This window comes from Haliotis cracherodii, unplaced genomic scaffold, assembly GCF_022045235.1.
Source record: "Haliotis cracherodii isolate W230 unplaced genomic scaffold, xgHalCrac1.p SCAF_13, whole genome shotgun sequence".
Taxonomy (NCBI): Eukaryota; Metazoa; Mollusca; class Gastropoda; order Lepetellida; family Haliotidae; genus Haliotis; species Haliotis cracherodii.
In genome coordinates, this window is record NW_027266268.1 from 31,210,632 (window position 1) to 31,225,945 (window position 15,314).

Sequence of the window (15,314 nt, forward strand, 5' to 3'; positions counted from 1 at the left end):
GTCTAGAACAAAAAGGACTTCCTCAAATCACTGACTCTCTTTTTGATGGATGACTGTATGGGAATTTGTAAAATCAATTAATCCACAGTGTGCGAAATGTCCAAGAAATGTGTGTGATGATGAGTAAATTGTTATGTTGATGTGTATGATCAGTTGGTGATACAAAGGTTCCTTTGAATCGAACCAACTAGGTTGCAACTGATGGCATGTCCGAACACGACATCAAAGAAGAGATATTTAAATTGACTTCCAGGAAAAGAAAAGAAATTTCAGATCATCTCGGTTAAAGTGTTTTTGTGTAAAGGATTTAATTACGTAACAGAAATGTTTTGTGGTTTGTTTGACAGTGTTGTCATTTTGACCTATCCAACATGATGTTGTTTGCAGATGAGGTTCATCACTAACATCACCAGCTGGACAGAGAAGAAGCCGGCACTGTATCATGGACATGTAGCCTTCATTGATTTCTCAAGGTAAGGATGTTTACAGTCTTTAAAACATAATGTCATGATCATGCACCTGAGGACCAGTCAACACAACACAGGTATTTTAGTGTTTTAATACAGACTCTTTAAAACCGACCACATTTCCATGGGACCTGTGGATTGCCAGATAGAGGGAGTGATGTTTAAGACTGCAATAAGCAGAATGCATGTCATATCATGGTAGCCTCTAAATAATCATGTCTGGATGGTAGACCAATGACTGGAGGCATGAGCAACGATCCACGCCATCAAAGTATGATGACACCCAGTCTGCGAAGTCATAGATCCTGGTCATCTCATCCCAATTTTAGTCGGCTCTAATGAAAGGCAGGAGATACTGGGGACCTATATTCTGACATCCATCAATGCTTTTTCTATTATTGCCATATTATAGCCATTCTGATACGGCATCCACAGTGGAGTTGCATTGGTCTTCAGCATCCCAGGCGACTATGCTTGTCATAAGAGGCGACTAATGGGATCGGGTTATCAGGCTTGCTGACTTGGTTGGTGCATGTCATCGTATCCCAATTGCCTGGATCGATGCGCATGATGTCAATCACTGGATTGTCTGGTCCAGACTCGATTTATTTACAGACCGCCGTTATATCGCTGGACTATTGCTGAGTGCGGCGTTAAACACCAAACAAACGAAGCAAAAACATGAGATATTAGATGACATCACAGGTACTTGTCCAACAGGAATGTCTTTGATGACCTGAAGAAAAGTGTGATTGGTATTCGGAGTGGTTTTAAGTTTAAGTGAAACTTGCTGCATTTGTCTTACAGTTTTGATGATGTTGTTGCTATTTAGCTATGGTTTGCTATATTCAGAGCTGATCACACTAGACATGTCTTTCATGGTATATCTGTACAATTGCTGATTGTTTAGGGATTAGGCCCACTCACTCACTATATAATCGATACATCGATGCGTTGGTGGATAGTGATTTTTCACTTCTCAATACAAGTATAGATCACAGTCGCATTCTAAGTAAAACATATCGATTCATACCTTAAATGTTTGCTATAATAAGCGTTACATCAAATACTAATTAGTAGTGACAATTTGTGATAAAAACGTAAATATTTTCATCCATTGAGACATATTTGACACTGCCAACTGTAAATTGTCAGTGTGCCAGGTATCCTGTCTGAAAAAGATGGCTTACACACCACAGATAAGAGCTCATGCAAGTATTATGATAGGTATCGGATCGTGAGTAAGGCCATCTTCAGCAAGGCAGCACATATTTTTTCATCTTATTTCTACAAGTGTTATGTTTCTAGGTTTGTCAGCACCATACCTGTGCTCGTGGGTTTCCGAAGTGGTAAACGTCTGAGACCTGCATCACTTCGGGCTCTCCTCCTACATTAAGCTGACATGCCGCGATATAACTGGAATACTGTTAAAAGCGGCGTTAAACCCAACTCACTCACTCAATCTTCTACAAGTGTGACCTTTATAGAAAACTCCCTTCTATTGTTTTGCTGTCTATTGACACTAGTGTCAACATTAAAGTGCCCCAGACCAGCATTATCATAGCCAAACATGCAGGTTTTGGGTGTGGAGCCTGAAACAGTACACTGTTATCTGAGGGTCACGGAATACACGGAGAGGCATTGGACTGTAGCAATATTGATTTCTGGGATTTTAATTGGAACCTTCAGCTTTGCCAAAATACATCAGTTCATGACACAAATATACAAACTCTCAGGCATGGATTGTCACTCATTTTGAGTATCACTACGCTTTCAATGGAACCATGCCCACTCCCTGTTATTAAAGGCCTGTCCTTTAGCTTCAGCTGGTATTTGTGAGAGTTTTGTGTAAGGAATGCCATGAAGATGTGTCAGGAAGCCATAGAAAGTCTACACCCATGAGAAAATATACACAGCCAGTGTTAAACCTATACCTGACAAAACAAGATGTTAGTCATGAAAAGCTAGTCTGTCTTACAGACCCTGATACATTTATATCAACTACAGCCCATGCAAGTCTATAATGTTTGGCAAGTCTAGATTACTGCAGTCTGAAAATGAAGAGAATCACTGGGCTCCCTTTTTATTAGATTTTTATTTTCTGTATGATATGTTCATTTCAGAGACTATATGTTAGTCTAATGAAAAGCCATTGGAAATAGTAGTGCTATAATCATTTCTCTTGATTGTTTTCAACACATTTCTCCAAACACCTCTCCTTCATGCTCAGCCCATGTCAAGTCACCCCTCCTTCCGACACAGCCCATGTGTCCTTCAGTCACACCTCCCTCCCACACAGTCCATGTGTCCTCCAGCCACCCCTCCCTCCCACACAGTCCATGTGTCCTCCAGCCACCCCTCCCTCCCACACAGTCCATGTGTCCTCCAGTCACCTCTCCCTCCTACACAGCTCATTTGTCTATGAACGTTGATGCAGGCTGAGCCACGATATGTTCTCTTCCTAGTGTCTGGAAATAGCAATAGAGAGAACTGCTTGATTTCAGCCGAGTTTGTCATATAATCTGCGCCCACCTTGGGAATGGTATAAAGCAGCCACACAGTGACAGGATGCTGGCTGTGCAGTCTCAGAACTGATTACTGGAAATATTCCTCAAGAGTCTGTTTCCTGTATGCTCATCAGTCAGAGCAAATCACCCACTAACAACAGATTGTTTTTGAGAGGGGAACAGGTTTTTTTCAGAAACTTTGGTGTTATACAGAACCTCCTGGTAACTGGTTTAGCTCACATGAAATGAAGATCTGAAATAACAGAAGATTGTAAAACCAAGTTAATTTAAACCTCACTCTGAGCGATTATTGTAAAACCAAGTTAGTTAAAACCTCACTCTTACAGAACATTGTCAAACCAAGTTAGATACAACCTCACTCTGACAGAACATTGTAAAACCAAGTTAATTTAAACCTCACTCTAACAGAACGTTGTAAAACCAAGTTATTTTGAACATCACTCTAACAGAACATTGTAAAACCAAGTTAGATACAACATCACTCTAACAGAACATTGTAAAACCAAGTTTATTTAATCCTCACTCTAACAGAACATTGTAAAACAAGTTCGATTCAACCTCACTTTAACAGAACATTGTAAAACCAAGTTTATTTAAACCTTACTCTAACAGAACTTTGTAAAACCAAGTTAATTTGAACCTCATTCTGTCGGAAACAATATGTGCTCCTTTTCATTCATTCGAAGCAAATGAGCTACATTTTGTTTGTTTCTTCTGAGGGGTCCAAGGGCGATCTGCGAGCAACAGAAAAAAAACTTGCAACATAAAGGAAATCTTGTTAAGTATAAGGTATTGTAAGTCTCTTGAGGACAATAATAGTTTTGTCTTGAAATATGCTAGACAGAAATCAGACATTGTGTTATTGAATCAGATGCTAGGAATCAGTAGTGTTGATGACAGTAATAATTTTGTCTTGCATGATGGCAGACAGACAGACATCAAACAGTGTGTTGCTCAGGATCTATAGATTTACAAAGCAGAGCATCAGAAGTCACGATCAGCTCTGACCTCGCCATCTCATAGTCTCATAACGTGTAATCTGGCTGGGTTTCTTTGTGGAAGTTGCTTAGTTTGACTTCATTGTACATGTGTGTTGAATAAAAGTTACCTCACCAGGGTATGATAGGGCTACCATTTCCTCTACATTAATCAACGATCTTGACAGTTGAGCTCAGAGGGATAGGAAAGCATTATCGTAATCTCAGTGGACATCTTTTTTTTTCCCTTCCGTAATAGCAAACATGATCTTTTACACACAAAACATGTACATAAAAGAAATTTGTTTTTGTAAACGAGTAAAAAATGAAAGACAGTGAATTGATGTAATCCAATAATGGCAGACAAGTCTTTCATGGTGGTGTCAGGACTTTCTCCACATTTACGAGGCCACTAATGGAGCCGCTGTCCTGCTCTGTCTCTCTTTGTGAGGAGATCTGAGCAATTAGGAGGAGATTACACAAACTGTGGAATATATAAGGCCTTTTGATGTAGTGGACATTGTAGATGTGCTGGTGGAGGCTTGGGGACAGCAGGATGTCCCCATTGGTCGTTAGTAACGCATGGTCAGGGCTTCTATACTGAAAGCTGTGGCCCTGAATTAAGTTGTCCCAACCAATTATTATAAGTTACACATGATTAGGGCATCTATGATGAAAACATTGGCCCTAAATGATGTTATGAGTTTGTGAACCATTTATGGATGATATATTAAACATGAAGGAAGCTGATCCTTTCATCACAGGATCTTCTAAAACAGTGAACTCACTCTTATCATATTATTAATTATGATCAAAATTACATTTCACAGCATAGAACTATGAGGTGTGAAGTGATTTTTGTAAGGACACTCAGGAATTTAGTCAGGTTAAAAAAGTTAGATGTTATTACGAGTTAACAGTGTTGGGAATTGTATGAAATTTCATGATCGATCATTGGTTTTACAAGCCAATCGATCATCAGTCATTGATCGAAGATGAGTTCTCACTTGGGCAGTGTTCAGAATTTGGATACTTCTCTGACTAAATAAAATAAATGACATAGTCACAAACGCTTGTTTACCATGCCGCAGTGTAACATGAATACCACACTCAGACACAGCATACTGACTCCGAGCTGACCAGTCCTTGTTTTAGCTCCTTAATGCCGAGCGCCAGAAAGGGTAACAACAAGTATCATCTTTGAACATCTTTTTGTATCACTCGTCCGGGGATCAAACCCTGGACCTTCCTCTCTCTGGATGAATGCTCTACCAAGGTCCAAGGATATACTTACACCAGGAGATAGGATTACCTTGTGTTCAGGCTCCAGAAGGAACATCATCGATGTTATCTTGCCTGAAAATGGAAACCAGCAAATAAATTCTTCAAAAAAACTTCTCTGGCATATATTCTTTCCACTTTTTGTATCTATTTTAGTAAAAATAGGCAGATACCATCTTCGAGGTATTTTCTGCATAACAATTATCTGCACACTATTTTACACAAAAAATAACATTGAAATTTGATTTTTCCCTGTGATTCATGAGTTAGCTGTTATATCATTTTTGATCTATTTATAAACAATTACTAATGCATCCATTTCTTTAAACATATTCATTTTATATATAACATCACATTTTGAGTTTAATAAATCATTGAAAGTCAATAACTCATGAAATCCATTGTTTAAGTTTAATTCATTGTTTAAGTTTAATAATAGTATGACAAGAAATGTAAGTCCATTTAAAATGTAATTTACGATGCTAATTTTTACATGTGAGTTGTAGACTAACATCTTGTCTCTGAAATGAACATATTTTCCAGAAAAAAGCAGTTGTTAAATTATAATTATAAAATATAATAATAAGAGCCCAGAGTCTTTTGTCATTTTATCTAGACTTGCCAAACATTATAGACTTGCATGGACTGTATAGGATATATTTGTTTCCGAGTCTGTCCCATGTATGTCAGTTGCTACCCATGAACATCCAGGTAGAAAATAGGTCTTCAGCAACCCATGCTTGCCATAAGAGGTGACCATGCTTGTCGTAAGATTTGCGTGACCGATACATGTCATCATATTGAGCAGTTTGGCAAGGACTATGGGACTGGTGCCAATTTCTGACGCTGTCATTGCCCGTATCGCATGTTGTCATTTGCTGTGTCGCCAAGGGGAACATGCTGGCTAACCAATCAGTAGACAGTTACCCTGGATGATGGACCAAGCATTTGGTTTGACACACAGCTAAAGACTAAAGCTCTGTGATGCTTTATTGCTGTTTATTTATCTTTTTTTTAACAAAATAATCAATTGCAGAGTTCAAGATCGATTCATTGGTTGGATACCAACCAATTGTTGATTAAATCAGTTAATTGGAACAGCACTTCTAGTTAACATACAGTTCAATTATGTTCTGAGTCAACCATGAAGTCCTTTTTGATTAATCAGTTGAAGAAAAAACTTTTCATGTATTAGTTATAGATAGAAAAAAACTTCCACATCATTCCATGGTTAAAAAAGTCATCATACACTAGATATAATCCATAGCTCTATAAGCTAGATATATTCTGTAGGTCTTTAAGCTAGATATATTCCATAGGTCTATAAGCTAGATATATTCTGTAGGTCTATAAGCTAGATATAATCCATAGCTCTATAAGCTAGATATATTCTGTAGGTCTATAAGCTAGATATATTCCATAGGTCTATAAGCTAGATATATGCCTTAGATCTATAAGCTAGATATATTCTGTGGGTCTATAAGCTAGATATAATCCATAGCTCTATAAGCTAGATATATTCTGTGGGTCTATAAGCTAGATATATTCCATAGCTCTATAAGCTAGATATATTATGTAGGTCTATAAGCTAGATATATTTTGTAGGTCTATAAGCTAGATATATTCCATAGGTCTATAAGCTAGATATATGCCTTAGATCTAATCGAGATATATTCCATAAGTATATAAGCTAGATATATTTTACAGGTGTGATCTAGATGTAATCCACCAGTCTTAGCTTGATATATTCTATAGGTCTGAACAAGATGTATTTCATAGGTCTAAGAAGATATCAGTTTCTTATGACTAGTACGTAGTTAATTGTTTTTACATGTAAGCAAAGAGAATATATTTCCTTGGTACACAGTGTATATAGCCTGCAGCTTATAACTTCAGAACATCCTCTGATGTATACTGTATCCTTTCTGCTTGGATCAATCACAGTAGTGCAAGTGTAGCAAATTAAACATTGTACCAGACCGGTAGGGGCCATAAAAAATTCAATATCTTCACTTCTTTGGAGTGGCCCTTCTCACGTTTGGTTGACTTTAGAACCTTTAAACGTCTTTTTTCCTTTTCTTGTGTCAAGCTGTGTCTGTATCGATGGATCTTAAAAGCTGAAAGTGTAAGAATTTAAGAGCCTTTCTCCATAAAAAAGCTTGCTATCTTTGTTAATGTAAAGCTTTTAGCACAGTACTTGTAGGTGGAGTTGTGGTATAGGCCTCCAGCTGATAGAAACCTTTAATACTTGGGGACACTCATATTTCTTTCACTATCCTGTTCTGCTTTAGGGCCAGTATCAGAGGAAAAGGTTGCCGTGTCGTAAAGTGTGTGTATCACATGGGACAAGTTATAAAGCTATATCACTGGTTTACACAGACAGATGGGTGTTTTATGTTGACACAGTGGGCAGTGGAGGGAAACACTATCAGGGGCCAACTTCTCACATATGTCACTGAACACCTGGGCATTGGCAGAACATGATCAGAATATGGCTGAACATGATAAGAATATATTTTAAGGTCTGGACACTGGACATTACCATGTTTTCACCTCAGAAAAAAGACCCAAACCAGGACAAAGAGGTTCCTCATTTGTAGGGTAGCCCTGATGCTTTCCACCTTGTTGAGCTAATTCGGTCAAGTTGTCAAGATTTCCTTTCTTGACAAGGAGTATGGGTGTTTATTTCAGTCTTCCCTTGAACACTTCAGAAGTTGTGGAGTTACACTGATGTTTATGGTGCACCAATCTCCTCCGTTTCAACTGCAGAGCCAAATTGACTTTGGTTGTCTAAAGCAGCACTGTAATTTCTTGTCAGCTAATTCAATCAAGGTATAACTGTTGACACTAATTTAGAAATAACATGGAGTTTGAATGGTGACATTGATTGTCATGGCATAGAGGAATGTAAATCGTGGCACAGAGGATTTTATGTCATGGTATAGATGACTATGTGGATGATTGTGTGTATGTTTAAGATGATTGTGTGTTATTGTTGGATTGTCGTGTGTCATGGTACAGATGGTTGTGTGTCATGGTTTAGATGATTTTGGGTCATGGTACAGATGGTTGTGTGTCATGGTTTAGATGATTTTGGGTCATGGTACAGATGGTTGTGTGTCATGGTACAGATGATTGTGGGTCATGGTACAGATGGTTGTGTGTCATGGTACAGATGATTGTGGGTCATGGTACAGATGGTTGCATCGGTATATCGTCCCGGCACTAATTGGTGAAAGTGTCATTGTTCTGAGGATTGTGTGTAATTAATTATACAGATGATATTGTGTCTAATTACCCCATTGGTTTCCTCTTATCCTGCACTCTTTCCACCAGTGGTTTGTCTTGCCCAGGCATCATATAATTTTGGAACAATATTGTGGACTATGTTACCAAGTCTCATTCACTCACTTCCTCTTCTTGCAACCAAGAAGCCGTACAGAGATCCATCAACGCTCTTTAGCCATAAGGATTCATCAGAAACTGTATATTGCATGAGAAGGTGTCGTATCCTATATTTCCTCTAGGGTATAAGTAGCATATATCACCCTCAAGTAGGAGACAATTGCTGGCAGATATAAATGATGAATACAGCAGCAGGTAAATCATCCATGACAGATCACTGACCCTTGTAATGCCTGCCATCAACATTGTATCTGTTCCATTAAGATGATGCTTCATCTTTCCAGAAATTATATACAGGACAGGAGCTTCATCTTCCATCTGTGTGTTTTATGTGTGTAAAGTACGGTCATAAAGATCAGTGGTGTACAGGATGATTGTAGATAATAACATTGATGATTATGATTGTAATACTTTCCCAGTTTGAGTAGAGAAATCTGATCAATGAGTTTGCATTGATGTGATCATCTCTGAGCACGCCAAACAGAATAGTGACATTTTGTACAGGGCACCTTGATTTCTGCAGCGCTTGTGGATGTGATTGAAACTAAAGATTAGGCTATGGAGGAATAAATGCATGTAATCAGCAATTGGGACTTGTGTGGGGGTGTGTGAATGTGGTTGTTTATGATGTGTTTAATCAGATGTTTGGGGATAAGTTTATTTAACGACTGAATATATGGAAGATATTCATACTTCAAGAAAGAAAAAGGAGAGATTTTAATTAAAACCTGTGCGATATTCAAATGGCAAGTTTAGAACATTTCCCATGGTAGTTAACTGTTCAGAGCAAAGAATAGTCCTTGTGCATACCCCTCAGAGATTTAATTGCTGATGATGCTTATGTCCAATAACGAAAGTTGTAAAAGAAAAAAATTATTGTATTGAAAGAGAACAATACAAGTATCACCTGAACCTTTTTTTTCCTTGGGCATGCCAACTTTATTTTCAGCACATATATTTTTTACTCCCTTGAGAGAGAGGATAACCTTTTGTAAAGCAAGATTGTTGGATAATTTTTTTTAAATATATCCATCACAAAGCACTACATTCACATCTGATTCTATGAGATTAGATGCATTTGGAAGGCTGATTGTTGGAAGATTTCAAAGGAACCATTATGTACTTAGAGCGTGTAGCAAATGATCTATGTGATGGGGCTGCATTTGATCATGGTTCTTGATAGTTGTGTTTGATAAATAAGATTTACACAGGAGACAAATTGTTCATTTCACAGCTTAGCCCCAGCTTTGGGAATGACAAGAATTGCTCATTTCAATCCCCACCCTTTATTACCAATTTCCTACGTAAGAGTAATAAAACCGGTTCGTGGGAATCCGGCGGAAGATGAGACCTCTGTGTCAAAGGGTGGTTTCCGCCAAACAACAGATTAATTCTGGCTGTTCGTTACGATCAGATTTGGAAACTGAGGCCGGTATTAGCAGTTTAGTAGCCAAGTATCAGGTTGGTATAGAACAATCACCATGTTAATGGCTCCAAGGCTAGCATGCAGGTACTCTCGCAGTTCCAGAAACCCTAGAGAGACTTTCAAGAGCCAAAGCACACTGTGAACAACAGTCATTTAATCTTTTGAAGTGCTTTTTGTCATAGTTTTCTATCTGACAGCCCTGTTCATGCTTGCCTTGACAGTGTGAAATACACATCATTAGGAAAATAGCTTTTTCGTGCATCTTTCACAATTAGATAATGTAAAGTTTCTGTCATATTTATCACTGATCCTGTCACTTTAGATTGAAAAATAGCAAAAGCTTTGACGATACTTTTACTGTAAATTATGAATTAAAAAATGGAATCAATAAATGTAACAGTTATGAAAAGACAAGACTTTCTTATAATGTCTTAAGTGATAATACGCAGTTAATCTTCATGACAGCAAGAGCTGATATAACAGATATTGGCATTCACAGGTTATTTCTATGGTGGAAATAAATTTGTATTGGAAGAATTATATTGCCAAAGCAGTTGTAATGATGTCTACACATGTTGTTCGGTGACACTAGTTGTATTGTGAAACATTCTGTCCACCGACAACTCAAATGAGGGCAGATGGAAATCTTACAAGGGCCCTTTCAAGCCAAAGGAAAAACGATACAACCCTATAATAAGGACAGAAACCTAATAAATACAGATAGTACCCTTATATAGACATTCAATTCCTAATAAGAACAGATAGGTACCTAATAAGAGCAGAATAAACTCTCATTGAGGAAGACTCAGCCCTCCTTAAAGGGCAGAATAACTCAAGTAAAGGCAGATTCGACTCTGAAAAACACAAATACAAGCTTAAGAGGAGAAAGAAGGCAATATAATAAGGGCTGATTCAAGTAAAAAATGGGATGGAACAACCCTATGATGAGGACAGAATCCAAATAAGGACAGATAATACCCTAGTAAAGGCAGATAGATCCTCAAAAAGAGCGGATAGAATCCTGGGAGGGGCAGTCTGGACTATCATGAAATAATCAGTGAAATGGTCATACATGAGGATATGAGGATATATATGATCATAAACCATTGGTCTCACCACAGCTGCTGTGGGGCTAGTGCCTGAAGTCTCACTCACTCACTCACTCACTCACTCACTCACTCACTCACTCACTCACTTAACATTAACAATATGTAGTGAAATGAATTTTGATATATCTGTGTGACTGTTTCATCATACACAGCAAGGAAGGAAACAGAAGCAGGTTCCTGTCTGTGCTATAAGGTGATTTGTAATTTGAGGAGGAGTGGACAATTTGTTTGTCTGGGGTCATCTTGACTTGGTGTGTTCAAAGACTTATTGCCATCTGATTGAGGTATTTATTGGCCCCAGTGGTATCTGGGAAATTGTGGAAACTACACGCATTTGGGGCTATAATAATTTGTCTGCATTTATTCATCTCCTAAGTAAAATGCACCATGATCGAAAATGTAGATTTACAGAGTTGTGAGTTTCTAATCATTACCGACACGTCTTGGTGCACATATGAGAAAAGAGCTGGTACAACTAACATACATGTCTTGGTGCATATGTGGAGAAGAGAGCAGGTACAACTAACATACAAGTCTTGGTGCATATGTGGAGAAGAGAGCTGGTACAACTAACATACATGTCTTGGTGCATATATAGAAAAGAGAGCAGGTACAAATATTGTAATTATTCCCAAGGAATATGAGTAGACAGTGTACTCAGTTGTGTTATTAGTGGTAGTTATATTCAAGAATACAAGAATATTACACATGAATAACTGGCTAAGCTCTCCTTTTTACAAACCAATTGAGAAGACCTCTTTATATCCCAAGCATTCTAGTTGCTCTTTCATATTTCCATATCACAAAGAGTTTCAAAGTGCCAAACTGATTTTCCTTACTGTGACATATTTTAAAATACTTTATCATATACAGAAGTTCAGAAGTTCAATGAATTTCGATATCATTTCCAAGATGAAACTGGAGGTAAGCTCAGAATATAGACTGAAATCAATTGAGAAATGTCATACATTCAAATAGCATGCTTAAGGCAAGATTCGACTTGATGGATAACAATATTTCTTCAAATAATGAATATCTCCTTCCACAATATCAGAACAGAAGACACAGACAGGATAAAAGCGTCAAAAAACGTTTCTGTAATCAGGAGTACAGCTGCTATAAGCAGAGTCAATTTCGACTACCCGGTATATCATAAGCTTGTGTTTATGAACCACTATCAATTAATGATGATGCCATGTCTTCACAAAAAGCTGAATGTATCCTATCCCACCAGTGGCATCCATCACAAACACATGCAAAGGCAAATAAAGTCCTCACATTGAACAAACACAGTAACATTTGGTCACTGATTTGTCAAATTTGGAATTGTTCTCCACATGCCACACTTTTGAGCTTGAGCGTTGTAGGATGTTCTTTTAAACATGCTTGACACGTATATATCCACATTTACATGTATGCGGTTTTTATACTGGAAGGATGTATATGTCTAAGCCTTTTAAACATGCTTGACACATATGCTATCCGCATATATCATACTAGCCTATTGTGATTTAACTTGCCTCTGACTGTCACTGAAAAGCTTGAATATTGCTGAGTGTGGTATTAAACAACAAACAAATAGAACTTACCTCTAAGACTAAGCATTAGAGTGACACATCTGAAAAGAAGATGGAGCTGTTATTTGAATGTTTGTCTTTCTGGGCTTATTCGTTTTTCTGTGCAACGTACTATTAGGCAGTGTTAACACATTGGGTGTAAATGCCTTCTCTTCTCATGCCTTGACTCCTGCCTTGTGCAACCATTGGACAGTGTTAACAGTTTGAGTTGCAATTCCTCCTCTTGTTGAGCCTTTCCTCCATCAGGTGCAACGGTTCATCAGTGTTAAGATATTTAGCTTCAATTACTCTTCTTGTCATGCCTTGTTGTGTCTGTCAGGTGCAGCACACGATTCAGCAGTGTGATTATGCTTTCACTCGGCATGCCTTGGATTCTCAGTTAGGTGCAACCAATAGAACATTGAGTGTCCTGCCTTCATCCTTCTTTGAGGTCCGACCATTCAACAGTGTTTACATATGGGGTATCAATGCCTTCTCTTGCCATGCCTTGGTCCCTCTTTCAGTACGTACTATTCAATAGTATTACACATTGAGTGTCAATGCCTTCTCTTGCCATGCTTTGGTCAATCTTTCAGTACGCACTATTCAATAGTATTACACATTGAGTGTCAATGCCTTCTCTTGCCATGCCTTGTCCCCTCTTTCAGGTGCTACGTACTATTCAATAGTATTACACATTGAGTGTCAATGCCTTCTCTACCCATGCCTTGTCCCCTCTTTCAGATGCTACGTACTATTCAATAGTATTACATACTGAGTGTCAATGCCTTCTCTTGCCATGCCTTGTCCCCTCTTTCAGGCACTACGTACTATTCAATAGTATTACACACAGTGTCAATGCCTTCTCTTGCCATGCCTTGTCCCCTCTTTCAGGTGCTACATACTATTCAGTAGTGTTATACATTGAGTGTCAATGCCTTCTTTTGTCATGCCTTGATTCCCTCTATCATGCCAGCAACTGCAGGTATCCTTTGCCTAATTGTTCGTGTGGAACAATCACCCAAAACCTCAGGTTCCATCATGACGAGTGCCTTTTTGTCTTTATTGATTTGGAAAAGGATAGCAGAAAATTTGGCTTTTTGTTCTTGTTTGATTGATTTGGAATGTCATGTAGAAACCATTGTTGTTCTTTTGCCCTCACCAGTTGGTCTGAGGATGCCATCCTTGGAGTCTTACAAGAATAAAAAGTTGGAAATATTGCTAAAAAGAGGAGTGTTTTCAGGTTACGACATGTCAATACAAAGCAGCTGCAACATAGAGGAGGAATCGAGTCTTCCCAAGGCTAACGTCAAGAATAACAAAAAGAATTCTTGCCAATTGTCAAAAGATTTTCTCAGAAAATCGTTAACTCATCAAACTTGTCTCACTTTTTGTCAGTCCATGAAAAGATTCCATTTTAACCATTTCTCTTGTATTTGAAACTTTCGGTTTCATTGCTGTCACTGTAGTAATGTTGATATAGAGATTTACTTAAAATTTGCCAGTGTTCAAATTTCAAACATGAGTATGTGTTGAAAACATCATGCAATTCAAATTTTGTGAATATTATTCTAAACTATCATAATGAAAAAAAATAATTCTGTGATTGAAATTATTCATTAAAAGGTATTCCTTTGAAGTCTTTAAAGTTAAGGTCATATTTCTGTTTTCATGGCAAAATTATGCACTATGAAATCCAACAATAAAATCTTCCCTTACATGTTGCATTTGTGGTGGATACGAATTTGAAACATCAAGGGTTAACAAATCTCAAGTTGTCAAACTTGCACTGCGGGCAAGATGAACAATTGCTATGCTCCCAGCTCAAGAGCTTCGATAAATGTTTGTCTTGGAAATTGAAGGAAGTTCTTGCCATTTGGTATTGGAAGTAATTCTGGCCATGACATTCGATGATCGCCATGGTTTTAGTGGCTTTCGTTCACTGGCTGCCTACAGGATAACCAACCATTGTTTCTGGCATACATCAATGTAATGGATGAGTTTGTAAAGGTGTTGCAGGTTTTCAACTCAATTTGTAAACCCCCCCAACGCCAAAACAATGTTATGTTTATTAATGTTAACACTTTCACAACTAATTACCTGTAGGTAGATTAAATGAAATTGGACATTCATTGGGTGTAGTAAATGGTTCAACAAGTGACAAATTTGTGATGTTTATCATCGGCAATATGTCCCCATGGCAACAAACGTGTCTAGCAATCTTTCACAAAAACTGTTTCCTATAATAAAATCATCCTAGATGTGATATCCTATTGTTTGCTGCCTGACTTTCTCCACGAGAAAGCCACATGTGAACATTGGCTGTGTCCTCATTGTCTTAAACCATCAGCACCTTCCTTTGTTGTTCACACAGGAACCCTACTTGAAATTTTAGGCATGTTTGAAATATAAAAACAATCTCAAACTGTTGGACCCCTATTCAGCTTCATGTGACATTTTGAGTCCGCAAACGCCCTGTTGAAGTACTTCTATTCAACATTTTTCTTGTGAAGGAGCTCTAATGCTCAATTCTGAGTCCACATTGGAATTTCTCTGCCAGTAAAT

The 15,314-nt window shown here is 38.0% G+C and overlaps 1 protein-coding gene across 1 annotated transcript in view; it reads left to right on the top strand.

The window, feature by feature from the left end:
* LOC139459836 (heparan sulfate 2-O-sulfotransferase 1-like) overlaps positions 1 to 15,314 on the top strand; it is a 216,436-nt gene that overhangs the window by 154,136 nt on the left and 46,986 nt on the right. The window contains exon 4 of the mRNA XM_071241541.1: positions 388 to 473. Within this exon, the coding sequence (XP_071097642.1) occupies positions 388 to 473 (86 nt within the window). The remainder of the gene's footprint in view (positions 1 to 387; positions 474 to 15,314) is intronic.